Below are 26,875 nucleotides of genomic sequence, written 5' to 3'. Positions count from 1 at the left end.
CTCTCAAAGAGATCTGGTTCCGGAACCCGGGTCATCCAGCGAGGCCAGCCCCGTGTTTTTGAGATGGAACCTCTCAACCTCACACATAAGTTCAAGCTCTTTTTCTGCCATAAAAGTGACATGCCAAGTCGCTCATGCCAGCCTTTACAACCGGGAATATCTTTTCAAAAATGCATTTATTTTCTCACACACATACTTCAATATCTAGAACAAAAATGGTCATTATTATTAAAACAGTGACATAGTCTTCACCCGAGAAGAGGCCTGTTATTTTCTCTTGACTTATTCTCTTAACCATCCGTGCACAAACGTGCGGGGGTGCAAGAATTTTGAAGCGTTGTGCAAACAGGGTGAACAAACGAAGCAAGGGAAGCAACATGAAGACGACAGAAGCAGAGATTAATTTGGTGTTTGACAACTGGCGATGGATGCCACTGTGGCGTTGATGATGTGCTGACAAGTTCTTCCTTTAAGTTTGCTTGGTGATGACAGATTTGCCTGGTTTAGATCTTTCCTGGGATGCAAGAGAAGTTTGCAAAAGAGAAATTCTCAGCCTACTGTTAGTGCTCTATCCAACGTGCAAAAAAAGAACAATTTCCATTATTATACACAAATTCTGCCGTGCAAACTGACGTGACGGTGATTTTTTTGTGCTGTAGTGAGTCTAGTAATTCACCGAGAGAATCAACCTGACACTTTTTGCATTTAAATCCCTAGGAAAAACAAATAAAGGAATAAAAAAAAGAAAGAATCAACGTCCAATATACAGACATTCTGCCACATTTCCCAGAAAGTGTTATATAGAGCATTCTGGGAAAACAGAATGCCTCTGAGTAAAGTTCACATCATCTTGATGCCTGCTGCGAAGAAAAGCGTGCTGGTAACTGTTTGAATAGAATTGACTATTTACTGGTCCTGTCAAGAAAGTACGAGGCGACATTGTTGACATTTCCCAGGCGCTTGCTGTTGTGTGCACTTTCCAACAGGCACTCACACAACAATGTCAGACTGAAAACCACATGTCTTTAACGCTCTGCTCTATTTATTAAGCCTGCCCGCCACCTGACCGACCGACGCGGCTACGAGCGAGAAACCACAAATGCAAAGCGAAGGCGGGTCAAATCTTGAATTGCTTATTTGTATGGAAGGCTAGTGTAACAGTTATATCAGTCAAAATTGCAGGATCAATGATATGGCTGCAAAAAAGTGAGTGTGCTATAGCATAATAGCTTAAATCAAAAGAAAGGACGTCCAATTAAGCAGGTGTTGTGACTGCCAAGTTAAACAGTTAAACAGGATGAGGATGTGCGTGTGCATGTTTTAACGCTAATTAGTGGGAAGGCTCAAGACTTGTTTCTTTTTGTTGTGGTCTAAAAACATTGGTTCAGGAACAACAAATATGAGAGCGACCGTTTTTTTTGCAGACATTTTGGATTTCAATTTAGAAGACATGAAGAATTAATTTGTGAGAGTTTTGTTTTTATGGCCCAGAATGATTCGTATTGTTGCAAATGAGTTTGAAATAAATAAATGGTCTCGTAGTGTGAATGGTGTCCTGCTGTGGACTGTGTCCAGTTGCTTGGCGGGGTTGTAAATGACACCACTTGATAATGTTAATGAGAAAGCATGTTGATTTATATAGCGAACGTTATTGATTTTAGTTAAAGTGGCTCCAATCATTCCTCTAAAGGCTGTAAAAAGTTCCCTTTGAGAGCCTGGCCAAATGACATTCCGGTTGTCAAAGTAACAAGTCAATAGGAAACAGCGAACATACTGAGTAAATCGTGCTGTTTCCATGGTAACTGTTGTTGTTGTTGTTGTTGCACTACAAGCGCCTGAGGATTGCCCTCAGATAGCGCTAGAGTTGCCACTGGAACGCGGGTTATTTCATCCGGGGGGTAGTCGGAGGTGAGGGGCAGTCAAATGTCTCCGGCTGGATGAAAAACGTAGGGTGCCACGTTCCTTGTTGGCAGCTCTGAGTGGTATTTGTTGGAATTCGCAGGCCGCGGCGAGCGGCCTCTCAGGAGACACCACGTGAAGGTTTCCAACTGTGTCTCCCCATGGTAACTGTTGGTGTGACTGCGACTCTTGACTAGAAATGATGTTCAAACGGATTGTATGGTCATCCTCTTTCAAAGGTATGAAATCTTTGAAATTGTCAAGAACAACAACATTGATGTCCAATTTTAATTGCCCTAAGTGTAATGAAAATTGTTGTGCTAGATGTAAAAACTGCATTAAATTGCTTCAAGGCCATTGAATGTAATTGTGGCGGACTTTGTGATATTGGACAATTTCGTACCATATTCCAAAAAATTGCTATCGTATTAGACTGTATCGTATTCTCATTAAATTGGTCAATGGTTAGTCAATCTGTTATTATAAGGGACTTGCAGTCTGTACACACAGTGGCCTATGAATTGTATTTTTTCAGAATATTTTGTGTGTGTCTTCACACACATTTTTAGAGGCTTTCATCTGGCCTAGTGCACCACGACACCCCACAACAATTGATATCGTCCGTTACCCCAAGAAGCCATTGGAAAGTTGTTTGTCGAATGGCGATTTGGAAAGTCTCCATCTGGCCGTCGTGTGTTTATCGGAATGACGTCAAAAGTATTTTATCAGATAGAATGCTCACACTCTTCATTGCCAAGCTGCCAATCTGAAACCACTGGAATGCATTCCCTTTCAGCGATGGAAGAAATAGCTTCCTTCCTTCTTTACTTTATACTTCCTCTCATTAGTTTGTGTTCACTTTACTGCGGCACAATCTGTTGCTTGCAGCGGTTTGTCACATTCAAATCTCCTCATATGTACACATACATTTTACATTTATATTATTTAATATTCTCATTTTGGAGTTAGTAATGTCCTTTCCACAAATAAAGTTGGGTTTGACACCAATTAAAACAGAATGAAATTATTTTCAAATCATCTTCAATTTACAAGAGATATTTGATAAATATATGAGGATAAAAGAAAGAGTTAAAGAATGTTCATCAGCCATCTTTTTGAAACAAACCACAGGTGAACTAATGATGCCTCCTGATTGGGGGCAGCTGGGTGCCGTGATTGGGTGAAAAAAAAACAGTTTGTCAGAATTGTTCAGTCATTCACAAGCAAAGATTGGGTGAAATTCATGTCTTTGTATGAAGTTGTGTCAGGAAAACAGTCAAACTGGATAAAGATTATGTTCCCCTGCATCCAATTTTAAGGAATTTCATCATGTACAGTCCATAAAATCAAAAAGTTTAAAGAATCTGGAGAAAACACTGCAGGTAAGTAGCAAAGCAAACGTCCTAATTCAGTTTTCTGGGTCATAACTATTGGATTTTGATTAGATTTTTTTGATTGATTTTAGATTTTTGAACTTATCTGAGAAAGACAAGACCAAACTACATTCTGCATGTATTCCAAAAGTATGGCTTCGTAATAAAAATATTTAAAAAGCGTAGATAGGAAAAACTGGTCTGTGTCTTGTTAAAAATGACTGTTGAACAACTAATCCTGTACAAAATAGGAAATAATAATATAATAACAAATGATTCATATCCTCTGTCCCCAAATCTATAATAACAGTAAAGGTATACCATTAGATTCAAATGTTTATTAAATGTTTTTAAAAGATGAGCTCTGCCACCAGCTCTTTTAAAAAGTCTCAATCATAACATTTTAATTGAATGCGAAATCTTTCTAAAACAATGAGCTTTTTCTATGTGAAATAATTTTCAATGTCCCAAACCTAATTTGAATGACTATTGTCAATCCAGTAAGGGCTTAGTTGGAGAATTGTGCCTCTAATTCCAAGCAAAGCCTGCAAAAGCACGATAGTCGGCTGTCTCCAAAAGATTATGCAGACGGGTACATTATTGTTTTTAATGTCAATTACAGTGTTGCGACTCAGTAAGCAAAGGAAATTGCGGGCCCCGTTGTGACAACATTTACAAACCGATGTTCTTATCTACACTTCCGTTTGATATGTTGACTAACTCAGACCCCCCCATGTGGACATGTTTTATCCCTGGGGAAAGGATTTTAGGTCTCCCTTCTCACACAATCTGATAACTGGATGTATACATGCACATCTTTAATTGGGCAAACAAGTGTAGCAAGTTATCTTGTACATCTCTGGCATGTGCGGTCAGGGGAAGACTATCAAAAACATTTCATTCCAACCTTACAAGTGGAATTTAGGAAGTTGATACAAGATTGTTGGCTTTGGTTTGGATGTAAATAAAGTGGCTCCGAAAGCCAGAACATTTTCGGAATTCGACCATCAATAGAAAACTGATATAATTATGCAATAGCGCAAAAACTGTGCTCATTTTGGGTGAATGTTATGCTTGTTTCCTTTCAGATTATTCTCAGAAACCCATTCTTGTCATCTCCTTATACCGCATGGATCTTTTGGTGAGTTCAGATCTATTTTTTTAATTTTGTCAAATTACTTTACCATTTTTTTTGGCCAAATACAACCACAAAGCGACCTCATGAAAAAATTGACAGCACAATTCAACCAAATTTAAGTAGTGCACATTATAGCATAATATATATCTACTGCATGTAATTATATACAGCCAGGTATACGAGTCGTATACAGTGTAAAATTACAAAAATGTCTTTCTATGATCAAATGGCCCCTCACAAAAAACTGTAAAAGTAAGAAAAACAAAACAAAAAAACTCCAAGTGGTGTTTTGAGACAGTTACAGTTGTCCTGAGTTAAAATACGTTTTAAAGTCAAATACTTCAACACATAAAAACCAGCTAGTTTCTAAAGAGTATTTCCCTATTAACAGCCATGATTATCTCCAGCCACAGAGATGTAAATTTGCGGCAACAGTTTTTGCTTTTGTTGTCGTGTGGCTGGCTAAGCAGCCGATAAATTGGATCTGATGGAGTCTTCTCGCAGGTGGCGGTGCTTCCTGCTGGCACACGCCTCGCTGTCGGCTCGACGTTCAATGGTAATACGGTAATTTTTCCTACAAAAGAGAAATAACCCGACTCAAAATCGTAACGTCACAGATAGAAAAGGGGATTTACACTTGTAATAATTACCTGAAAAAATAGAATGCTGTAAGCATTGCAATTCCCAGTAGGGATCCCACTATGACTCCAGTCAAAGCCGACATTCCAAGACCACCTGGTTGACAGAGGACATAAAATACCACAGCAGTTAACATCCATACAAGTTGACCCCAAATACTTTAGGGGGATATTATTTTACATGATGAATCTGAATTCTCAGCCTGCGTTATTTGTATTCCTTGCAGAGTGAAATGGTGATAGTTCAAGGCTGGCATCAGCTCAAAGCTCCGGTTCAAACCAAAATAGTTGGCCACAACCTGAAATGACATGATGTGAATATTTGGATGGGTACCAATCAGATTTAAATGTCAAACCTTTGAGCTTGAATCGGTTGTCGTACCTCATACGTTCCCGCGTTAACGTCGGTCATTGCCATCAAAGAGAAATCTCCGTTTCTGTCACCGTTGCCGTCGATGGAAACCTGGCCGGCGATTCCTGTGCACCACAAAAATGAAAATAAAGGCTTTTGATTTGATTTGATTGATTTATTTCAGATAGAAGACAAATGTCAAGTGATGCCACATCCTTTAAACTGCACATTTTTATGGGGATGGCTGGGGGAATGTTTTGGCCTCCTAACGCGTTCAGGATAAACTGTAGTAACTATTTATGACCACCGGAGGGCAACAATACACCTCTTTTGTATGAGATCTGAACTTTCGAGTAATGATGAAGGCGTTAAAACAATATTGGACAGCAGTTTAAATGTGTTGGATTACAATGGATCACCCGACCAACATTTTTAGATCTACTAGCCTGAATTTCACCAAATGAAATGTTAATTAGATCGACATCTAGAAGTGATGATACCTTACCTTACCTTACCTGAATGTCATATACACAGGGCCACATTCCTCAAGGTTCAATTTACCTTCAAAGGTTCTGTTCCACATGCGTGACGTGATTTCCAATCCATTTTTCTTATTGTATCCACTTTTCATGGCCTCCTTTAAAGCAATGGCATAAAGCAGCAGCGCGTCATGGAATCCCTCTACAAACATGTTGACCTGCAAGGGCAAATGTGGGCAAATGTGGTCAAATGTGGGCAAAATGTCAATTATGATGGAGGATTAGATTTAGCATTGCTAATTGATTGTTTGGTTTTTCAGTGGGCCCCATGAGGACAAGATGATTCCTTTAATTATAGGAAGTTGTGTAAATGTTATTGCAGAGATTAGGTCTTAATTTTTCCCAACCGAGCAATCGGATATCCTGCCAAGTTTCCAGGGACCAACTTCACTTCTTTCTACCCTGCCAAGGTCTCTAACATCGAATATTTTGAAAAAAATAAAGACTCAGTTTATCAGATTAAAAGGGTACCCTGACATGGCTCGAAAGACCCTCCAGCTGGCAACAGAATGCTGCTGTTGCACAACTGCAGACTAGTGGAAATTAAAAAATATATATCAGAGGCCACATTGTTAACGTATTAAGGTATTTGCAACCATTTTTTTTGGTCTCAAGGTAATGCCGCTTACTTTTCGCTTTTTTCTCTGATTGTTTGAGATGAAGAATCTGTCTTGTAATGTGCTCACAGGTCTATCCAGTCTGTTGGATGTGGGAGGAAACTAAAGCACCCGGAGAAAACCCACAAAGGCATGGGTAGGTCATGCAAACTCCACAGCGTCGTTTTCACAATTGTAAGGCAGTTACATATCTCCAAATTTGAAGTACAAATGGGTTCAGCTATTTTAGGAACAAAAAAAAGAAATTTTCTTTTTAAGACTTTCTAAGATAGTCTGTGCTTGAGGTGGAATTACATTATTTTAACCTGATGCCTTCCTATAAATCAATGAATTGAAATTCAGTCCAGTAAAACCATTAAATATTTCTATTATTTGGTTTTCACAATTAGACGTGTAGTTGTTGAGGTGCATTTTTGTGTTTTGGAGAGGTCAAAGGTCTTTCTACTTGTTGGCACATAATGTGAAATGTGAACTTTGACTTACTGTCAGCCCCTATTTACATGACAAATATGAGAACTATTCACATATACTTACACTTTCGCAGTCTTTGCAGTTGTGCAGTCCCATGCTTTCCCTGGCTGCTTTAATTTCCATCGAGAAGTTCTCAAACTCTGGTTTGACCGTGCGGAGCAGGGTGACGGTGTTCAGATACACGTAGGCTTGCCTCGCTTCATCATCAAACTTGTCTCCTCTCCACCACGAACCGTTGCCTAAAGTGCAGTTTCACCACATCCATAAAATAAAGTACAATTGGATCAACTTGAAATGTATTTTTAAATGTGAATATCCAGAAACAGCGCTCTCTAAAGTGCGCATCATTCAAACACAACATTGCTTTTATAAGCTTTACCGTAAGAGGAAGCGTTGAAGAGTTCAATATTAAAGAACATGTGCGTTCCACTGGTCAATCGGCGTCGGTGTGCGGCCAGCATAATTTCTCGAATTTTGTTGGCGTCCATGCACAAGATCACCACTGTGAGAAAAAATACATTTTATTGTAGGGGATAAATATTTCAAAAACATTTATTTTCTTCATTTGGGTGGGAAAATGACCAACTTTTAGATGTATATAAATGTTCAAAAAGTAGTATTCACTTACACTAAGTGGCACAATCTTACACACTAATCTGTTAACTCGTTTTTAACACTCCAAAAAATGCAGGCAAGTTATTGGACTAGATTTAATTAAATCAATCTTCAGATGTTTGCAGAGGCGTAAAGCTGAAGATGCAGCCAGGTGGTGTCTCTACATCTGAATTTAAACCCCCCAGCGTGAAATGAACTTGAGGTGATTTTTAAAGACGCACACATGCGTGCCCATATATGGTCACACAGTTGAGTGTATGTCAGAGTGCAAACCAAGCCTGAGGTCTCAACAATACTCTGCAGACCTCTGAGACAAGATTATTGCCCTGAAGCGAAGATCTAAGGAAAGGTACAGAATAGTTTGTGCACCTTAGAAGGTCTGATGATCCACAGTGCACTTCACTATCCATAAATGGAAGACGGGAAATCGCCAGGACTTCCTTCCCCATATAGACAGCAGAAGAGAAATGTAATGGCTTTTTACGTGAGAGGATTTGTCTGATTTAATGTTAGATAGTGAAGTAAATTCATGGAAAGATTGGAGCTGCAGGGCATTTGCGTAAGTGGCAAATGCAAAAAATGTCAAAGGAATGCATGCATTGAAGGTCGGCGCTTTATTTTGCTAAGGTGACTAAAAGATTGACAGGTGAGGTCAGGCAGGAGTCACTGTGAAATATGTTTGCAATTCACATGATATGCAGTGAGTCGACCTGTAACAAGACAGCGCATGAGTGTGAATTGAGAATGATTTATGGAGACGGATACCTTCAGTTGTGTGCATTTACTAGTGGTACCTAACGATGCAAAACAAAGATCACTATAACAATTATCTCCCAATTTGGCCACACACACTATTTTTGATACGTTGGTCAATGATTCTTATTGGTTTTCGGTGCTTTCCTGTCGATTTTGGGGCATTTTCGGGCTGTTTCTGGGTGATTTTGTGTTACTGAACAGGAAGTGACCTGTAAATGCCCTCATGTGAAGCCAAAATAAACCAGGAATGACCTGAAAATGCCCTTTAGACAAACAGGAAGAAGCTCATGTTTATCAGCTCTGGACGTCTAACACCGTCAATGGCAACCAATGAAATAACATAAAACCAATTTTGGTGGATACATTTGCTGGCAGCCAATTGGTGGTCTAAGTGTAAGTATACTTGAATAGTTTTTTGGCAGTAGCATATGAATAAACTTTTGGGATGCATACAAAGTATCGCAATATATCACCATTTCCAAATTATCGTCACACTCCTAGTGTACATTGTTTGTATGTTTATGTTAACTTATTTATTACCTATTTATTTATGTCTAAATTGTCTTTTGCTGTGTCTGTATTCTCACCCTCTTGCTACTGTGACAGTGAAATTTCCCGAATATGGGATAAATAAAGTAATCTAATCCAATCTAATAAATCTACTCCAGTTTTGCCATTTGCCTCAAGTGCAAGCTCTCCAAATGACTAGTCCCATTTAAGTATATAAGTAATTATTTGGCATACCAGTCATCAAACAAATCTTTCGCAAAGCAATTAAACGAGTCAATATATTCCTGAATAAATTGCGAATAGACAGAAAGAAGCTTTGGCATTTGACCTCCCCTGCCCCCTGGGCATTAATAAGGAAGAGTCAGACAGACTCTGGCTGGAACATTCCTCACGACTCCGTCACTTAAACACACCTCCTGAAATATGCCCCGAGTGAGTGGGACAAACTTCACCTCAGTCTTGCCAGCACTTCAGCACCTTTAATTACACCGAGTTCTCCACACACTACTCGCCCTGTCTTAGCTATTCCGTGAGCCAATGCGAGCTAGCGGCGATATTTCCAAACCTTCAGATATTCCTTTTACGACAGTTCCAATAGCTGTTAGAAATTCGCTGAAGGCTGCCCGCGGCGTGGCGGGCCGGCAGACTGTAACTGTCAATGCTCGATGGCAACTGCCTTGTTTGCTAACGACTTGAAATCCGAACGGGAAATTGATTGGATATAAAGGACAGTTGTCCTAATTTGCTATATCGTTGGTCCTAAGACAAGGATGTGCTGTGTGTTGCTGAATTCCTCCCGGACAGGGTACAGATATGACATTTAAGCGGCGCAAAGCTTTTAAATTATTCCGCCTACGTTAGTGTTGACCGTATGACTGCTGGATAAGTTGACCGATGCATTTCCTGTTTATCGTTAGCATACGTGCAGAATAATATTGCTGTCTTTGCACGTCTAGGTAGCGCAAGATGATGTTTGAGGTTTATCGTAAAAGTATAAGTCATTGGTTTTAACGTTGCAGGAGCCAAGGGGCGGTTCTCTCAAAAGAGACCATACAGACTCCATATTGGCATTGAACATTTTCACATTTGAACATAGTAAAGTGACTTGAAAGAAATGGAAAATAACATAAGTCATCGTGCTGAAATGAAAATGCATCTACCAAGTATGATAAGCGACTCCATTCGCTGCCAATCAAACTGGCTCTTATCATTCACTACTTTTACATATTACTTTCAGTAGTTGTACTTCCCAATAGGAAAAATCTGTTTGTTTATACATTATAGCGACAATTGTACCCCATCAAAAAATGGTTTCTATGTGAGTGTGATATTGCCATGTGGATGAATGAGCCAAGTGGAATCCCCAAAGAATCCTTCCAGGATTGCATGAGAGTCGCAGAGAAGTTTTGGGACAGTGCAGAGGAAAATGGATTTGAATCATATATTTTTAGAAGTCATTTTGCCTATGAAACCTAACTTTTCTCACACGGAGCCCAGAACTGTCAAAGATAACTTCTCCAAAATGATCAAATAGTTAGCTAATAAGTTTCAAGTTTGGCTGTGGCAGTTAGGATTTGGTTTTGGAGACAAGAGATACGACTTCGCACATTTCTTGTCAAGTGCATAGCATCCAACTAAATTAGGGAAGGGAGCAAAGAGCACCCTCTAGTTTCCCTGCTACAAATACACATTGACTCATTCAATTTCACTATCTTTTTTTGGGGGGGACTGCGCATGCTCTTTTGCATTCACTTTATGGTTATCTGACCTGGAATGGAGAGATAAGGTACTTCTATTTTCCAGTGGGAAGAGTTGTGTCAGGCTCTGACTGGCAAACTAAGCTTTAGAAAATATACATCTTGAGATAAAACAAATGTTATATTTTTCTACCATTGAAATTTATTTTGAACTATCATGCATTTGAATACAAGGGGAGTTTGCATTTTCTGCCCGGGCCTGCGTGGGTTTTCTCCGGGTACTCCGGTTTTCTCCCACATTCCAAAAACATGCATGGTAGACTAATTGCACACTGTAAATTGCCCCTAGGTATGAGTTTGAGCGTGAATGGTTGTTTATCTCCGTGTGCCCTGCGATTGGCTGGCCACCAAGTCAGGGTCAGCTGGGATAGGCTCCAGCACCCCCCGTGACCCTAGTGACGATGAAGTGGATCAGAAAATGGGATGAGATGGGTAATATTTATTGCAGCGTAAACCTTTAGCGATTGGGATCTAGTTTTGTAAGAAAACTTTTGATGCGACTTTATTTTTAGAAAACTAATAAGATCCATTTCTCCCATTTATTTCTGCTGCATTACCTTGAGTGTCATACATGCTTTGGATGATGTCGTCAGTGTCCAGCGGCTCTTGGAGGGATAAAGCATAGGCTTTAATTGTCAGGTCCGTCATGAGATGGTAAATCCCCTCCACCGTGAAGTAACAGTTCTGCTCCTCTTTGTCGTCCTCGTAGATGAGCACCGCTGTCTTCCAGGTGAAGTGGCCGAAGATCGCACTGAAAGTCTCGGCCATTTTCCCGTAGGACGGCGCGATGCGGGTGAGGTGGGAGTATTCGCTCTTCTTGTCGCTAAAGCCGGCGGCCAGGGCACCTGCCGAGATGACCGGAATATTCCAGTGGGAAGCCAGCCTCACCACAGGCGCCGCCTCGTACTCGCACACCGGACCCAGAATCAGATCGGGCTTCTTCTCGCACGACTTGTCCACCAAACTGAAGACGGCCTCGTTGACGCAATCGGACTTCTCGAAGTGGACGTTGAAGCGAAGGTCGGAGTGAGGGGCTCCGCTTGACAGCATCTTGAGCTGCGCGTAACGGATCGCCGGAGCGACCCTCGCGTAGGAAAAAAGGTAGCTGTCATTTTGGGGCAAAAATGCCATCACTCGTATCTCATCGCCCGTGTTTTGTGTCGCCACTCGTTTATACGAGATTAAAAAGAGCAACACAGCACGGAGCGAACTCACGAGTGACATGACCTGACCTGTTAAAATCACCCCCCCCCCCCAAAAAAATTAGGCGAGAGACTCAACTGTGTGAGTGTGTGTGCCTATGTGTGTGTGTGTGTGGAACCCCCCACCCCAGCCCCCCACCAAAGGCTCCACTTGGCAGTGCCTTCCTCCCTGAAACTATAGTTTATTTATCATTGAATCTATTGGAGGAAGAAAAAAAATCTTCAAAAATGCATGTTTTATTTTCAGTGGAATCTCCTTAAATGTGGTTCTGAAATGGTCTTCTAAAACTGTTTGCCAGCTCGGATGGTCTCAAGCAGTCGGTGGTCACCAAGCAAGCTGACTGTGGGCCTGCCTGGAGTTTTGAAGCATCTTCTTGGGTTCCGTTGTGCGTCATTGGGACGCTCCCCACCTCCTTCTTAAAGCTACAAGGCAGGGTCAAACTGCAGCCTAGTAGTGAGTATATTTGTACGACCTACACTTATATGACCCTTCCAACCAAGTCAAGTATTCGTCAAAGTATGCATAACGATAGGCTGAGGCTCATTCCAAAAAATAAAAAACAATGGATGACTTGGTGAAGGGTGACTGTCTTTATCAGGCTCATTCCAATGTAAAGTAACTACGTAATTGGATTCATTGGAAAAAACACATTTTTTTCCATTTTTCTCATGTAAGGTACAAGTTCACGAAATCAATTCTGGGCCCCCTAATTTTCACCGCAGTCCACCCGACATGTCATTAATACCCATGAAACAGGCACCCTGGGCTTGAGTTTATCAGCTTTTATGTGCGTGCATATAAATGATGTCCCAAAATGGGCACATTTGCAAGCGGTTTGATTTTTTTCTGTGTTTAAACTGTTTTCTTCACAATTAGAAGTCTCAAAAATTCAACGTTTGCATGCTTTGAGCCACTGTCTTTCGTATGATGGTCATTTTGACTAGGCCATGTTATTACAAACAGTCGACAGTTTTTACTGGCCAATAAGATGTATGTCTTTTGGTATATTTCGTAGCACAATGTGGACGCTAGTGGTTTACAGTCCAGTGCAGCTTACGTATGAACAAATATAGTTTTCTTGTGAAATTGAGTAGGTGTTGCTTGTAGTCAGATGTGCCTCATAGTACAAATATTGCAGGGTATGTCAATACACACGGATATACAAATGGCCAGAATTTGAATAATACAGTGCAGAGTTAGAATCAGTAGTATTGAGAAAACTATTAAGATTGGATTTTGCCTAGTATCTTTCAAAATCCTGTTTCATTTTAAATGTGCTTTAACACTGTCATCTGTTTGATCATGACATAACCTTTAATCCAATCTAGTAAAGTCATCATGATTTGGTTTACTACATTGTAACTGGGTGAATTCTGGCAGACAACCCAGCAATGCGTACCTTTTATTTTCCGAGATGCAAGCTCCCTCTTGTGGCAACATCAGATTGAAAAGTCTCATGTTAACATATTTTAAGCATTTGTTCATTTCAAAATGATTTGAGTATGTTTAAAAGGACTCCTTTAAGTGTTCAGTTATGTATTTAAATAATGCCACTGAACAAAATGTCTTTAAAAAACGTTTATTGTTCCTAAAGAGGAACATGGTGCTATTCAGTGGTCTTGTAGACCCCGGGCAAATCAGTCTTTGGTTTGTTTTAAGGCATCAAGAAATGTAATCAATCGTTTGCAGCATCCAAGTCAATCCAAAAGTCTTTGTTCCCATTCACAAGAACCACTTGGCATAAGCAGTTTAGCATGTGAAATGGAACATTTGTCTAGTCCGAGGGTCTTCTTCCACATAATGATCCAAGAAAAATGTACTGACCACTTTTAAACAATACAGCTCCTTCAAGGTTGCATCCAATTGTGTCCATATTGCATGGTACAATAGCAAATGATTTCTTACATTTATGATACAATCATATGTACATTATGTGTAACCCACCCACGCTCAACATTCACACAGTTAACCTTTGGATGCTACTACTTTCTTTGTGCATTTATTGTGAGACGGGTTTAGAAGACCTCCATTCACATGAAAACAAAAGTTACTTGACTGTTGAGAAGAAACAGAAATTGGCAAAACCAGACCAAATACTGCTGTTGTAATCACTTTGCAGTTATTTCACTCCCGTTTTCACGTATACTGTTCAAGTATCTGCCTTTCTGCTCATGAGGCTTGCTTGGTGCAAGTTCCCACAGTCTCCTGGAGATTGGCCTTGGATCTAAAGACAGAATTGAATGGATTAAGCATTGCCTTCCTACAATTTCATTTTCTTTTTTCTAAACAACCACTGAGTAGAATAACTTCCTCTGGTTCAACTAAATTGAACATAAACGCTTACCTGTTATGTGTCATGTGACTCTTGACCAGGTGGCCAGCAGCCAGCGCGGACATGAGTGACAGTTCCCCAGCCAGCACAGTGGCACAAACCACCTTGGCGAGCTGCCTGGCATTCTCCCCCGGACAAGTCTCACTGGCCCCCTGTACGCCCAACATCTGGGCACACGTCCAAACAAAATGCCTGACTCAAAGATTTTGAACTACTCCACCATCTGAATCACGCGTAAGTACAAACTAAAGCACCATAACTTTTTGAACAAGGGAAAAAAATGGATCAAAATAATCTTAAATGTTAATATGGTGTATTGCACTGCCTGAAATGATATATAGAGTCATATCATGCAAGCCTACCTGAAGGCAAGCTTGCTGGGGAAGAAGGTTGGTTCCTCCTCCTACAGTGCCGAGCTCTATAGAGGGCATGGTGCAGCTGATGTAAAGGTCTTCACCTGTAGGACCCGATGCCTCCATCAGGGTGATGCAGTTACTGCTGCTCACCGACTGTGCAGGATCCTGAAGTACACATTTTAATGTGAAACTAAGAAAGCCATTAAAAAATACTAAGCACAAGGAGAATTTTACTACCTGTCCACAGGCAATGTATATGGCAGCTACCAGGTTGGCTGCATGCGCGTTAAATCCACCAATACTGCCAGCCATAGCGGAACCCACCAGGTTTTTGTTGATATTCACCTCCACCAAAGCTGCCGTCGAGGTCTTCAAAATCTGAAATGATTAGTAATAGAAGTATTAAAATAAATATGTAATGAAAGAATTCCCCCAAAGTGTGCAGGTTCAAAGTTGCTCAACGTACCTCTTTGACCACTTTGGCCGGGATGGTAGCCTCGGAAACTGCCGATTTTCCTCTTCCTTCGATCCAGTTGATCGCAGCTGGTTTCTTATCAGTACAATAGTTCCCACTGACAGCCAAAACCTGCAGCTCTGGAAAGTGTTGCCGAAGCTTGCTCAAAGCCTGCTCAGTACCCTGCAACAGGAATTGATACTCTTTTAGAATGAGCCATACACTATGTTTTGAAGGGAAATGATCACTGACTTCATGAATCTCTCACCTTTGAGATCATATTCATTCCCATTGCATCCCCTGTCTTGGAATGAAAACGAATGTACAGATTTCTCCCAGCCAGACCAACCAGTAGCTTCTGTAGACGAGCAAACCTGCCACAAATCAACCACACGTGTGATTCGTTTTTGCCAACGCAACGTACGTAAATGCCAACAAGCAAGCTCGGGTTTTACCTGCTGGTGCTGTCAAAGGTTTCTTTGATCTCTTGGAAACCATCTTTGCTCTCTAGCCAAGCTTTGACCTCAGCAGCCTGGCAGGCAGAAGGAAGTCTTACCACGGGTCCTCGGGTCATACTGTCAGCCAGGATGCAACTTCTGGCTCCACCTCCAAGCTACAAAGACAGAGATCGAAATTATTCAGTTCAGCTGAACTCTCAACTCATACCACTTAATTACGCTTTAAACAAAGAGTACAAAATTTACCGCAATTGCTCGACATCCCCGATTGGTGCTGGCTACCAGGCATCCCTCTGTTGTCGCCATGGGAACTTGGAAGTGCTTTCCATCCAGATGTAGCGGCCCCGCCACGCCCACCGGTACAGGCATATATCCAATTACGTTCTCGCAACAGGTGCCCATAACCTGGAGGACAAATTCACAGAGATGTCAAATAGAAAATACAGCAGACTTTTGTTGAATGCAGCCGATTGATCTCACCTTGGAATAGTCGTAATCGGTAAACGGCAACGTCGAGAGTGCAGTGGGCGAAGGGAGCTTTGCGGAGATCATCTGTCGACGTATGGCCACACCTCTCTCAGGTGTTTCCATGACGGCCTCCAGTTTGTAAGACGGAATGTGTTTTGAATTGACTAACATGATCACCTCATCGTCATTCAGAAAACGAGCCCCTTTCTGGAAAACAAGCCATTTGTGTATGGGATCTACTTCAGGTCAAATGAGCCATTTTACCATTCAGTAGGAGGAGAAAGTCTCTCAAAACTTTTGACTTGGACTGTACGAGGTCAAGTGGAGGTCTCTTACCTCTGGATTGTTGAGAATAGCCGTGCATTCATCAAGGCTACGAGGCGTTAATGGAGGCGGAAGCTGCGCCTCGGTGATTTCAGATTTTTTCTCTTCTTCTTCACCAAGATTGGAGATGTTAGTAGACCCAGAATCATTGACAGAAGCAAGCAGGGGCCGGATGACTTCATCTGGAGAAACGATTGAAAGAAGTGAGTTGTTGTGCCACAAGAGTAAAATGTTTACTGAAGAATTCTCTCTGATTATAATTGAGCAGCAGCATACCTATATCTTCCTTGTTGGGTGTAGTAGTAGTAGAAGGCAAATTGGAAGAGGTTGGTGGGCATTGGAGAAGAGCAGGATCCTTCCTGTAGCATGTTTCTGTGGCCTGTCGCGGAGCCACGGACTGGCTGGACATTGTGATCGGATTCTTTATTGATAGGGAAGACTCCGTCTCCTCTTGCTCGAAAAAGATGTATTTAATGGTCAACAGCAGAGCCAAGGCCAGACAGATCACCTGCTCAACATCCATGGTGATCATTCTGAGGGAAAACATTAAGAAAGCAAAGAAAAACATTAAAAATCACAGTTTTTCTCCATGGCTAAAAAATGTAACACCGCCATTTCTGGCAATTCACGTCCACTTTCAGTACCTCGTGAGGTAAAAATGCCACAGGGGTATTTCTGGTTCGATTCTTCTTGGTGAGAGGTGCGATTCATCCATGCCACCCAGTGGAATTCCACCTGTAGCATTGAACAGCAAGGGCTCAGCGATCCACCTACTGTGGGCATGAACCATGACCAGGCCCAGAGACTGCAGACAAAAGAAATGCAAAACACATCACGCACATTCTCGGAATGAAGAAAAAACAATAATGAAAGAATCAAACCGAACCAAAAAAATGCTGTAAGAGAGCAATTACCATTATTATTTTGACTCTCTGGGTGACGGGATTTGGTTTGTTATCCTGTTCTTCTTCCAGCACCCGAGAGAAGTGGCTCAGTTGCCAAATGGGATGGCCTTCCTGACTCTCACGAGACACCTAAAGGAAATGATATAGATAAATTATTGAAATCAAATGGAAAGATTTTGGAATACAATAGAGCCCACTTGGATAAACGAAACTTACCTCGAGCACCAGAGACACACATGCAGGGAAGAATGTCATGAAGACAAAATAGTTGGCCAAAATAGACATACACCCAAAGCAGCACATAATTTCCAACTGTCGAACACCTGTAATACACAATTACACAATAGTTGAACATTTCTGGGAAAGCAGACTCAATGAGTACACATGTTTCTGGTTTTCATTTTGTTTTCTTTCTACTGATAGACCCAATCATTCACGGAATGCATCACACATGAGGATAACCAATGGAATTCTTGCCCGACGGCGATATCGTACCTGACATGGTTCCCACTCCGATCACCAAGCACTCCACCAGGGCATCTAAGGTAAATGCCGGTCCCAGTACTGCCATACCTCGAGCAATATTCTCACGGACTTCCTCCTGAAGACAAAAAAAACACGTTAAAATAATAGCAAATATTCGTTTTACATGGGTTACACTGCACATGTTTTTGTACCTGGGAACTGGAGCTGAGGGCAAACTTGGCCAGAGCACAAGCTTTGGATAGGTCAATCAGAAGTAGAAAGAAAGGTAGCGCTTCACTGGAAGATATGGAAAAACACTGTAAAATTGTTGAAGTTTCTCTAATTTAAAAAAAAAATATATATAGCAGTTTAAAAAAATCTTACTTGAGGCCGGTTAGTTCTTTATCAAGGAAGTGAATAACCACTGTGCTGAATACAAAGCTGGAAAAAATTGTGAATAGGCCTGCAATACCTAAAAAGAATGGAGGAGTCCAAAATCACATACAGTACTAATTTAAGGTATCACTCTGTGTATTAGCAACAATTGTCATACCTAAAATATATTTGGATCCCAATTGTCTTAAACTTTGGAACTGGAAGTAAATGTAGATAATAGCAATGCATCTTGTAATGGTCAGGATGATGATGTCGCTGCTCAGAATTTGCTGTAAAAAGCATTTTAAAGCAGTTTTAAAAAAAAGTTTGCACAAATATAGGCAAACAATAAGGTTAAGGACTCCCAAATAGAAGCGGGTGTCTTTTTGCAAACAATTTTAAGGTAGAATGACTCATTGCATTCATTCACTTACCTCATCTGTTTTGGGGCAGTCAAAGTTCCAGCCACAGATCTGGTCATTTCCAGTGAACATATTCATAGACATCATGCAAACGGTGAGGGTGACGGTGCTCACAATGACCTCCCAAGGATGGGAGGCCACCACATGGCCGTGAAGGCGGAACAGATGGGTCAGCATGGCGGAGGGCTGTTCCAAACCACAATAGGAAAACACCAAATTTTAAGAGTAAAATCCATCAGACATTCTTTAATCAAAAGCGATTATTGAAAAGATGACAACGTTGACCAATGTTTTGCATGTCAATTTGATTGCATCATTGCTTATCTAATCGATGTGTCGATCCGGATCGATGGATTGTAATCATAATACAAATATTGCATCACAATTACCAAAAGTATGGAAATAGAGTAATAATTTTGTTTACCACAGCCATATTAAACCTATAAATATAAACATGATAGCCTGAATCTACTACTTGTTTAGGTGCAAAATTGCAAAAAATCAACTAGTTCACTCATTTGACAGAATTAGAACTAAATGTGAAATGAATACATTACAATCACAACAATAATTCCCCTTATTATATGTATTTATTTATATTAATAGTTTTCTTCTACTTTAAAGCAGTCCAGGCTTTAACTTAACTTGCACATATCTATAACTGTTTATGCTATAAATATATGCAGTACAGTATTTATCATGAAGTATTCCTTCTAAGTATTTGTGAATCTTTGATTCATCCCAACAACAACAACAATACAATTTCAAAGTATGTTACAGTTTGACAAAAAAATACAAGCAGTAGAAGACGTCCCCTTGTCTAAATTCATTCAAGATCTAACATTGGGTCTTACCTGTGACAGTGCAGAAGGGTGAAGAGGAAGTGAGGGTGGAATGTGACGAGGATCTAACGATCAAGGTTGCCCGAGTCAAGGGGCGAGCGGGTGGGCCGGACTTGCCTCTCGCAAAATCGCTCCCATCGTCAACTTGAGCCGATTCTGCAATTAAGCGAGGCCACATGGAACCATGGCACGCTACTGCATCATACGAGGGCTGAGCCAATCACAACGCTCACCTTTTTCGGTGACGCGTATTCCACGCCCCGTTTCCTAGGTAACGCTGAAGTGGGCGGAGCCCGCGCGAGGACGCCTCATCGAACCACTGCGCTCAGATATCTGCGTCAGACCAGCTCAGTATACGATTCATCTGATGGAAGACCCGGTTTTGCTACATTTAAAATTCAGTGCAAAACAAAACAAATCTCCATTGTTTATTCTCAAGGGATCTTTATTGCTATTCTAAGTGCCCCTAATTATCTCGCAGTGGAACCACATTTCATGTTGACTTTTGTTTAGTTACCTACAGACGTCGATCAATTAATTAAAACAATACAAATATTACGCTAATCACTTGCTGTTTAGCAGGAAGATTATTTTCTTCTTGTGCATAGTAGGCAGCTAGTACTTTAAATAGTACTTTTGCGCTACTTGAATGACGTCACGGTACCAGAAAAGTGGATGTTCTGCATATGCATGTTTTGACAGTTTTCGACAAAAACAATTGACTTTAATTCTACTATAAGCAGGACAGCGGAGATTTTACAGGTAATTAAAGCTCATGGTCTTACCAATATATCCCATGTTATATATATGTTTGTTTGTTTGTTTTTTAATGAGAGAAAACGTTACAGCAAATAAGTTCAGACTGCCCATTTTCTTTAAGCTAGGAAGCTAGCTGACATGAATAATACTTGTTGTCATGATGTTATCGTAAATTATTACTATGGTAATTTCATAGTCTCCATAAATGTGTTTAATATGGTAACATTCATTCGTTTTTTAAATGGTTGCCCTGGCGGCAGTGGCTCCTTAGCCGGTAACCGGTCAAATAGCCTATATGGCCCCATATGGCCATTTAGCCGGTAAGTATTATGTGTGGGGTAAATAGTCAGAAACTACGGCTACGAAGCCACTGCCTGAATAATAGTCATGAACACCTTCAACCTACCAACATCTATAAGTGTTAGTACAGTGTGAGTAGAAACAACTATAGGCAAAGTTAATCCATTTTGGGAATTGTAATTTGGCAATAATTTCAATAATTCTTTACAAATACTCACAATATTTGGCAGTTATTATCTATTTTATAAGTGGTAAACTTCCCACCAAGTTTTATAAAGATCAGACTGACAGTTATTTTTTTTTCCTGTTCACCCAATTAGTGATTATTATTTAACATTGATTGAATAGGGGTTTCACCTAATGTTAAAATGAGTATATTAATTGGAGGTATATTTGTTGGGGCGTATATTAAATGGGGTTATATTAAATAGGGGTATATTAAATGGGGTGGGGGGGTATATTAAATGGGGGTATGTTGAATGGGGGGTATATTAAATGAATTAATATACCCCCCAATTAATGTACCCTCCATTTAATATACCCCCTATTTGACCAATTTTGAGTTCTTCCATACCCTGAAATAATCTCATGTTAGGTGTTTCGATTTCACACTGTTTTATTTCCACAAAAGTGGCTCCAATTTAGTGACACGTCCATCATCTCACAGGAATTCATTCACACACACACATTTTTAAAGGAGCATGGCAAGGAATAAAAGGTAAAGTGCTCTTTTTTTTCTTTTTCAAATTAAACAATGTAATGGATTGAAAAATGTAATACTACAATGTGGCACATTCATGACTATTATATTTACCAGTTAAATCATCTGTCTGTTACAGAAATGTTCAAAAGAAAATAAAGACAACTGCACCTGCTCGTAACAAAACAATACCAACACAGAAAGGTTTGACAATAACTAGTTTCTTAAAGCATTAGTATTTCATATGATATTTCATTTTTCTGACTTCCATTTAGAATGGAGAAGGTTACTGAAATGTATGATTACCTTTTGAAATGTTTTTGTTTGGCTTTGTTTTTTTTTTTTTACATGCACAGGCAAAGCAATCAAACGTATGAATCGTAGAAATCGCTTTGGCGAGACTTTGCTCCATGAAGCTGTATTGAAGGCCGATATTCAGCTTTTGAAAGACACACTGAAGCTTGGAGCAAATGTCAATAGAACTGACAATACAGGTAAAATGCAGTGTAAACTCAAACTGTTTAAAGCATTTTTGTTTTGTTTGAAGCTTTCAGTTTTCTTGCCTACAGGACGAACAGCCCTACACGAAGCCGCTGTCCGGAATCAGTATGAGGCTTGTTGTTGTTTGATTAATGCTGGAGCTTCGGTCAACATTGAATCACGAAACAAAGCTACACCGTTGCATGAAGCAATCAAATTTGGCAATAAAAGGGTACTTAAAAATACTAATATAAAGGAATGTTTTTGTCCGCATTTGTTCGATACTCTATATTTTTATCTGACTACAGATAGTTGAGTTGCTTCAAAAACATAAACAGCAACAGTCCAAAGCCAAAGAGGAACAAACTACATTTGGAATTAACGTAAGACCTTCTTGTCAAGTACAGGTGCCTAAAAACAACCTAAGAGTACCCAGAATGGACATATTGCAAATATTGTCAAAGTTGACAAGAGTAATTTCTAGTGAAAAACACGTATTTTGATGTTTAATAATGATCCAACATTCATAATTCATTGTCTTTGATAAAATGTGGCAATTGTCCCTCTACAATGTGTCTCCTAGTGATCTATTAACTTCTTTTTATAATATGAAATTATAAATTGAGTTGGTTAACGGAAACACTTAATGGGGATTTGTAATCTGGGAAGGTTTTTCCTCAGAATAAACAAATCCACATAGCTGTCATTTTAAATAAAATCCCGGATCGTTGCATATGTCAAATGTCAACTTTTTCTTCTTCTGTGACAGGAAGATGTTCAGAATAAAGAATCGGATTCATCCAAACAAAACCAAACTGGAGTGCCCAAAGGAAATCCGAAGACCTTGACGAGTGGTATTTATATGCACAAGTATATTCCAGTTCGTGTTGTTTTTGATTCTTGTGCTAACAAGCTTAAATGTGTTCCTGCAATTGTTCCTCTGCCTCCAGCAAGCCAGCTACTTTCAACAAAGGACAATAACAGCCTGACTCAAGATCTTTCAGGAGAAGAGACAGACAGTGACCACACTATTAATTATTTGGGAGAGAGTTCCGAGTCAGAAAGTTGGAATATTTATGCCACACAAAATTTCTGCTAACCCTGAAGCATTGTTTATATGGCTGATTTTTCAGCTTCCAGAAAGTATTATCTCCTCATAGCTAAATGTTTCCCATTAGTTTGGGTAATTTGATTCTCACTCATTGTATCAATGTTCATTTTTCCTTGATGAGAACATATTGAAGGTTGTTCAATAAAGCATTTCCCACAGTAATTATGTTGTCCTTGTCATGATTTACAATATCTTAAATGTTGAAATATTTTACTTGACTCCAAGTAAGAAATATATTGTAGGTGTTTTTTCCTCTTCTGTGATTCAAATGTTGTAGCAGCAAAATTTGAGATGCATGTGACAATTTATCGTGGTTTATTTTCCTGATATCTATTTTGCTGAAGTTGTTGTAAATGTTTCTTTTCCAGGACTAAAAGAATACCAGGAAGATTGTGACATGTCTGACCCAGTCATCAGTAATGGTTTCACAAATGGGTGAGTATTACTGGTAGCATCATTGCCTTCAACCTCAATTTTTAGGTGGCCAACATTTGACATTTTTCTGTTGAAGGGAAAGGATTGACAGCTACAATCTGGAACATGAGACATCCAGTGATGACTCTATAAGTCTGTTACATGACTTGGAACCCATCCGAGGAAGAGGAACACATGCAGAATCTGAAATACATCATTCATCCCTCCAAACCATAGCAAAGGTGCAGAAAAATAAGTCGTCAATAAGTCTTGTGAAGACCCCTTCAGGGACGGAATGGGGAAACTTGACGGAGTGTGTTGCAAGCGGCGGTAAGTGATAACCAAACACCCACATCTGAGATGCATACGTGTTTATATTACATTACGTACTATTACTCAACGTTTCATCCTTTTCAGAAAACGTCCCAGAAAATTGGAATATGATTCGCAGAAGACAACTTCAGAGGAGAGAATGCAATAGAAAAGTGGTTCTTCACAAAGCATGCAGAAGAGGAGATGTGGCTTGTGTCAAAGCCCTCCTTCAAAACGGGATCGAAGTAAACATGGAAGATTATGCCGGTTGGTTTAGAATTAATATTCCCCTTGACTATTTTGTTTTTTCTTTGTCATTTCATTACCATCTGTTTTCAACCCTTTTTTCAGGGGGCACAGCTCTCCATGAGGCCTCCAAAGAGGGTCATTTGGAGGTGGTCCAGGAGCTGTTGAATGCTGGAGCTAATGTCAATGCTACAAACCATGATGGCAACAGCTCTTTACATGATGCTGTGGCGTGTGGACATTATCGGGTGAATAGGACAGATAAACGGCTCATGGAGTGTATATTTGAATGTTTCCCAAGAAATGTGTATGTTCTATATGTGATATTCAGGTAGTTGAGATTCTCCTCTGGCATGGCTCACAGCCTCGTGACAGGAATGAACTTGGCGTCTGTGCAATTGACATGGCTGAGCGAAAAGATATAAAAGAGCTGCTGTTGGCATCATCCTCAATTCCAGTCCAGCGTGGTGAAAATCTCATTAATCATTTTACCAATCAAAATCAATGCCTTCTAACCTGATTGAGAATCCAACAATTGTCTTTTTACCTCAAGGTGAAATTCCCACTGAGGCTCCCTGCCTTGAGCAACCACTCGACCTTTTAAGCATCTGTTCCACTGAAAGTGACACAACAGCAATTACACCTGTCAGACAATCAGCAGATGGAGACGGAGCCATACAATTTGCGGAAGTTCCATTGAGAGAGAATGGCACAACAACTGATTATGTGAGCTTGAGTTAAAACTAACTAACCACTGAGCCAAGATAGAGTTGCTATATTGATAGTGATAAGTTGTTGTATTGTTTGGTGTTCAGGGATCTTCACTGACTTATTGGCATTCCCCCTTTTTTTCCTCCTAGTGGAAACAATCACTGGCCATAAAAAAGATTTTAAAGGATGTGGCAAAGAAGCAAATGGAAATGTCAACCTGGCCCATGACAGGACGTGAAGATGGAGGTAGAACTGCAGCTGAAAACAATAATAGTGTTCATCTGTACTTTTTTCTAACAACAACTTCAATCACAGATATTACTGCTGATGCTTTAACAATGTTACAAAATATTACAATGTTTAATGTAAGCAAGAAATAATGTGTAATTTTTTGTTTTACTTTTTTACAGTCCGATATTACAAAGCATTTACAGAGATTCTTACTGCACTAACCAAAGTCCTTGCCAGGCAACATCTGGAGAAGCATCAGCTCACCAACAAATACAAGTCAGGTTTCTTCTATAAATCCTTCCCTGCTACACCAGTCAAGAACTTTTTCTAAGTATTTTTGACATGGCAGAGCTTCAATGACATTATCATTTTTGTAAAAAAAAATGTGTTGTTGTTTTTTTTTTCAACACAGAAGTATGACTTCACCCAAAAGTCAAAGTGTGGTAAGAATTCAACTTATCTCCCTTGCTACAAGACAACGAAACATAGTAGCCATCCTTGAGAAGCAACGTGATATGATACAATTGCACGACAATACTACAAAGTTCATCAGTCACCCAACCAGTCATATCAGTCAAGCAGTGCAAGACTTGCCAGGCCCACTTATACAAAAAGTGAAAATTTCAAGCCAAAATGTTGTAAAGTTTTTCTTCAAGGTGAGAGCTGTTGGTTGACCTTATTCAACTCCTTTGAACATTTCTAAATCTTGCTGTGATTTCTGCTATGACTCATACGAAATGTGGTCAGCATGTACTTACGCTACTCTTTTTGTCCACTAAGGGAGGCTGTTTGCAAGGGGATGGATTTGTAAAGAACAGCCTTTCTCCCGAGTTTCAACTGCACTCTGCCACTGTTAACAACATCCCAATTAGTCCCAGTCAGTGTGTCCAGGAAAAGGTTAGCCAACTTGTTAAATAGTTAAGCATCTCTACTGCTGTCCCATTCCTAACAATTTCACGTAAACATTAGTTTGTACACACGCCAGCAAATTGATGTACTTAGGAAAACTGAGAAGAGGACTTTATGAATGCGACATTATTGTTGAAGGGTACTATTTCATCAGCTCTGGGTTTCTTTCCCGGTTACAACGGCTGTGTGTGCAAATTAGTTCCTTTTTCTTTAAGCTAACCATTTCTCTGTCCTTTTCCAGGTGATTTTCCATGAAAAATGTTTGTCCCATCCTCGCAGTAAAAGGCCTGAATCAAAATCCTCTGAAACGACTGTAAAACATGGCAGCACTAGTTCTACTGTGGAAACGGGTATAACAGGTCAGTTGTCACTACTATCCGCTGACAAGTTTCATTCTGAGAGTTCAACACACTTCCTGTCTTCTCCACTTCCTTCTGAACAACTCAAAATAATTGCAATGTGCAGCAGCTATTGGAAGGGGAGATTTCATAATTTCCTCTCTCCTTATCATGTCTGCCTCTGAAAAGATTTGATGAACAGATGAACCGTTGCCCTTTTCTTTGAGATAGTAGCAATGGATATTTCTTGTATCTTCCAGTGTCAAGCAAGTGGAAGCATATAATGGAAATCAAGACAATTTATCTGGTGGCTGATGAAGAGCTGATTCCAAATGCTTTACTCGACAATTACTGGGGGATGCTTATCCGGGGTGACCAACAATTGGGATGGTAACCACTTCAGTAGTTCCAAAATTTTATTTGAGGTGTCTCAAAGAACACACATGAATTTTCATTGGATTCCTCATCTCTGAGCATAAATCTATGTCACTGTTTGATTTCAGGATTGACATTTTATAAATAATTAGTAGTCAACATAGATAAGATTTCAAAATGTCTTTACGATATACTTATACATGTTTTTTTCACTTGTCTCTTCTCATGCATATTAACAATGTAGTCAAACGGTTAGAAACAGAATGATACGCGTTAATAACAGTCACTAGGAAAAATAAAAAATAAAATCTTGACCCAATTGATTTAATGGCCTTTCATTGCTTTCCCTACTCAGGTGTATCCAAGGCTACAGTAGTATCTGTAATGGTCACTTGAATAACTTCTATAAATAATAGATGTCTGCAATGAAGTTAATGGAAGGCTTAGTTTAGCTGGGTTAATCATTATACACTGGTGTAAAGTTGCACTTGGACTGACCCATGAAATAATCTTAAATAACTATATCCCACCACAAAAAGAGACAAAAAAGAGTTTATAAACCAACACAAAGGACTGAGATCATTTTGCAAGTTTGCAAGAGTTTTCCATGCAGCGGAGGGGCCAGTTTGACGCAAGTTCCTCACAGAAGAGACATAGAAAGAGCATGGTGAATGTGAAGTAATAGTGTTGGACACAGTTATGTGGTTGTGAGGGCCGGTG

General features: G+C 40.0%; 3 protein-coding genes across 4 annotated transcripts; 1 reads left to right on the top strand and 2 right to left on the bottom strand.

Annotated features, from left to right (window-relative positions):
• Positions 1 to 3,590: 3,590 nt before the first annotated feature.
• LOC144215918 (atrial natriuretic peptide receptor 3-like) lies at positions 3,591 to 11,955 on the bottom strand. The gene is made up of 8 exons (XM_077745133.1): positions 11,223 to 11,955; positions 7,407 to 7,529; positions 7,091 to 7,266; positions 5,962 to 6,097; positions 5,431 to 5,525; positions 5,230 to 5,347; positions 5,061 to 5,145; positions 3,591 to 4,984 (listed from the first exon to the last, which is right to left on the bottom strand). Exons 1-8 carry the CDS (start codon positions 11,887 to 11,889, stop codon positions 4,873 to 4,875), a joined length of 1,512 nt encoding a protein of 503 aa, XP_077601259.1. The 5' UTR covers positions 11,890 to 11,955; the 3' UTR covers positions 3,591 to 4,872.
• Positions 11,956 to 13,431: 1,476 nt separating this feature from the next.
• LOC144215911 (3-hydroxy-3-methylglutaryl-coenzyme A reductase-like) lies at positions 13,432 to 19,633 on the bottom strand. Its single transcript, XM_077745125.1, has 21 exons — positions 19,503 to 19,633; positions 19,282 to 19,425; positions 18,440 to 18,613; positions 18,184 to 18,295; positions 18,015 to 18,102; positions 17,843 to 17,927; positions 17,661 to 17,766; positions 17,382 to 17,488; positions 17,175 to 17,294; positions 16,905 to 17,065; positions 16,537 to 16,793; positions 16,273 to 16,442; positions 15,949 to 16,143; positions 15,715 to 15,873; positions 15,466 to 15,623; positions 15,279 to 15,384; positions 15,023 to 15,193; positions 14,794 to 14,934; positions 14,563 to 14,721; positions 14,213 to 14,367; positions 13,432 to 14,092 (listed from the first exon to the last, which is right to left on the bottom strand). The coding sequence occupies exons 3-21, from the start codon at positions 18,602 to 18,604 to the stop codon at positions 14,038 to 14,040; spliced, it is 2,670 nt and encodes an 889-aa protein (XP_077601251.1). The 5' UTR covers positions 18,605 to 18,613; positions 19,282 to 19,425; positions 19,503 to 19,633; the 3' UTR covers positions 13,432 to 14,037.
• Positions 18,964 to 26,430, top strand: LOC144215915 (ankyrin repeat domain-containing protein 31-like). Of its 2 annotated transcripts, XM_077745130.1 has the most exons (13): positions 18,964 to 20,031; positions 22,988 to 23,054; positions 23,131 to 23,363; positions 23,451 to 23,612; positions 23,697 to 23,839; positions 23,923 to 24,058; positions 24,145 to 24,317; positions 24,452 to 24,548; positions 24,713 to 24,809; positions 24,946 to 25,189; positions 25,314 to 25,430; positions 25,684 to 25,801; positions 26,041 to 26,430. In XM_077745130.1, the coding sequence occupies exons 2-13, from the start codon at positions 23,017 to 23,019 to the stop codon at positions 26,172 to 26,174; spliced, it is 1,692 nt and encodes a 563-aa protein (XP_077601256.1). In that variant the 5' UTR covers positions 18,964 to 20,031; positions 22,988 to 23,016; the 3' UTR covers positions 26,175 to 26,430. The 2 variants fall into 2 exon arrangements, 1 of the variants encoding a protein (XP_077601256.1); XR_013330528.1 differs by lacking the exons at positions 22,988 to 23,054; positions 23,131 to 23,363; positions 23,451 to 23,612; ... (7 more) ...; positions 25,684 to 25,801; positions 26,041 to 26,430 and adding exons at positions 20,996 to 21,046; positions 21,168 to 21,232; positions 21,385 to 21,522; positions 21,598 to 21,769 and having other exon boundaries at positions 18,967 to 20,031.
• Positions 26,431 to 26,875: the final 445 nt, after the last annotated feature.

The sequence above is a fragment of the Stigmatopora nigra genome, chromosome 22 (genome assembly GCF_051989575.1).
Source record: "Stigmatopora nigra isolate UIUO_SnigA chromosome 22, RoL_Snig_1.1, whole genome shotgun sequence".
In the NCBI taxonomy this organism is placed as follows: domain Eukaryota; kingdom Metazoa; phylum Chordata; class Actinopteri; order Syngnathiformes; family Syngnathidae; genus Stigmatopora; species Stigmatopora nigra.
The sequence above is the reverse complement of the archived record's forward strand: the minus strand, read 5'-3'. Positions and strand labels throughout refer to the sequence as shown.

What these genes read in the sequence shown, in the direction of transcription:
- LOC144215918 (XM_077745133.1), bottom strand. Translation starts at nt 11,889, where the DNA reads ATGTCACTCGTGAGTTCGCTCCGTGCTGTGTTGCTCTTTTTAATCTCG. An exon ending in CTTCAACGCTTCCTCTTACG is followed by an intron (nt 7,267 to 7,406) that starts GTAAAGCTTATA and finishes ACTGCACTTTAG; the next exon opens with GCAACGGTTCGTGGTGGAGA. An exon ending in ACAGCATTCTATTTTTTCAG is followed by an intron (nt 4,985 to 5,060) that starts GTAATTATTACA and finishes TCTCTTTTGTAG; the next exon opens with GAAAAATTACCGTATTACCA.
- LOC144215911 (XM_077745125.1), bottom strand. Translation starts at nt 18,604, where the DNA reads ATGCTGACCCATCTGTTCCGCCTTCACGGCCATGTGGTGGCCTCCCAT. An exon ending in AGAGAGTCAAAATAATAATG is followed by an intron (nt 17,066 to 17,174) that starts GTAATTGCTCTC and finishes TTTTGTCTGCAG; the next exon opens with TCTCTGGGCCTGGTCATGGT. An exon ending in ACCTTTGACAGCACCAGCAG is followed by an intron (nt 15,385 to 15,465) that starts GTAAAACCCGAG and finishes GATTTGTGGCAG; the next exon opens with GTTTGCTCGTCTACAGAAGC.
- LOC144215915 (XM_077745130.1), top strand. Translation starts at nt 23,017, where the DNA reads ATGTCTGACCCAGTCATCAGTAATGGTTTCACAAATGG. An exon ending in GGAGTGTGTTGCAAGCGGCG is followed by an intron (nt 23,364 to 23,450) that starts GTAAGTGATAAC and finishes CATCCTTTTCAG; the next exon opens with AAAACGTCCCAGAAAATTGG. An exon ending in TGTGGAAACGGGTATAACAG is followed by an intron (nt 25,802 to 26,040) that starts GTCAGTTGTCAC and finishes TGTATCTTCCAG; the next exon opens with TGTCAAGCAAGTGGAAGCAT.